General features: G+C 60.4%; 1 protein-coding gene across 1 annotated transcript; it reads left to right on the top strand.

The window, feature by feature from the left end:
- The first annotated feature begins 683 nt into the window (after positions 1-683).
- Positions 684-1,578, top strand: LOC111735698. The gene is made up of 2 exons (XM_023527161.1): positions 684-1,382; positions 1,476-1,578. Exons 1-2 carry the CDS (start codon positions 684-686, stop codon positions 1,497-1,499), a joined length of 723 nt encoding a protein of 240 aa, XP_023382929.1. The 3' UTR covers positions 1,500-1,578.
- The last annotated feature ends 59 nt before the right edge of the window (positions 1,579-1,637 follow it).

The following is a 1,637-nucleotide window of genomic DNA, read 5'->3' as shown; positions in this document are numbered from 1 at the left end:
CCTCCCAGGGAGTCCCTGGCCACCTGGCCCAGACCTCAGGGCATGAGGCAGGGGCAGGGCTTTCTGTCCTGAGAGAGCACCAAACAGGCCCTGCTAGTGAAGGGCAGGGCGCGGGCCGCCACTTCCTGGAAACCCAGGGGCCCCTGGCCCCTTTTGGTCTGTTTCCGTCGAGGAGAGCCCAAGCAATAGGACCGTTCGCCTTCCCCGGCCCGGCTGTAGCAGGCGTACCTTACGTGCAGCTACGTGACTTAGAATCCGTGTACGTACCCATTGCCCCACTTGGTTCTCGCAACCCACCAAGGAGAGACAGCAATGATCTGAGGCCCCGCCCGAGTCTGTCAAATGGAAACTTGTGCCTCTACCCAGGGATCGAGAGGGCTCAATGTGCAGGAAGGTCTTGGTTCGCCTCTTGTCACAGGCATGCTCTGCCTGATCCCCTCTCCCCGTCTCTGGCTGTCTCACACCTGGTCCTCCCCCTCACATACCACCAAACGGGGGTTAAGGAGCTTTGGAAAGACACGGATTCCCTGACAAAGCCCTTGAGTTCTGATGGTGCACGGGCGGTGGACACGTAACAACGGCAGAAATCTCTTGTGGGTTGGAGCCCGCTCCTTCGCCCGGCAGAAATCTCTTGTGGGCTGGGGCCTGCTCCTTCGCCCCAGAGCACACCCCGCCGTCAAATCATGCTGGCCTGGTACCTGTGGTCCTCCTGTAAGATCTTTGCGGACTCGGACTCGCGTCTCTCCCTGCACATCCAACAAGCCATCTGGACCCGGGGCCCTGCATCCCTTTCGTCGTCATCTGAGGACCCGATGGATATCTCCCCTCCGCCGGGGCCAGAACCACAAGCCCCTTTCTACTGCTGCGCCGCGCCCCAGGCCCTCATTCCTCACGTGACGGAACCCAAAGCACAGCCTCGTCGTCACCAGATACGGGTCCTCAAGGCCAACCTCATCGTCGGGGCTGAGGCGGCTTACAGACGCTTCCAGTCTGTCCACGCCCGGCACTCGGACAACGCAAACCTCTTCTACCGTCTCACAGCTTCCTGGACGTCTAGCGTCCTCAACCAAGAAACGCCTTTGCGGGAGCCATTTTGTCCGAGTCTCGAGGGCCTTCCAAATGCCCACGTCTCCAGCTCCTGCCATCGCCCCAAACCGAGTACCTGGCATCTACCGTCCTCATCACAGGACTGCGGTCCGCTCCCCCCGGCGGAACTCCTCTTCACTCTGATGCCCCCTTCGCCAAAACCCCCTACACCCTCTGCCAGGACATCCCTGTGCTCTGACTTAAGTCGACTGGTCTCGCCCCCCAATGCCACCTTTCGAGGCCTCTTACATGGCAGATGTCGTGTGGCCCAACCCAGAACTCCGTGGGTCACAGAGGTAAGAATGGGCGTGGGGTGAGACGGAGGATGGGGGTCTTCCTGCAAGCCCGCTGCTGCTGGATTCCCTCAGCCTTCCTTCCTCAACTTAAAGCTTCTCCTGCGAGGCTCATCCTAAGTCTCCATGACGCTGTCATCCATTCAGCAGTCCTCGGGATCCCTAGGGATTTCCGGTACCTGCTTCCTGTGGTTTTCTCTCTCGTTTGGGGGGTGGGGGGGTGGGGGTGGGTTGGAGGGACAGTAAGCAACCTGCTGA

The sequence above is a fragment of the Pteropus vampyrus genome, unplaced genomic scaffold (assembly GCF_000151845.1).
Source record: "Pteropus vampyrus isolate Shadow unplaced genomic scaffold, Pvam_2.0 Scaffold1000005495, whole genome shotgun sequence".
In the NCBI taxonomy this organism is placed as follows: Eukaryota; Metazoa; Chordata; class Mammalia; order Chiroptera; family Pteropodidae; genus Pteropus; species Pteropus vampyrus.
The sequence above is the reverse complement of the archived record's forward strand: the minus strand, read 5'-3'. Positions and strand labels throughout refer to the sequence as shown.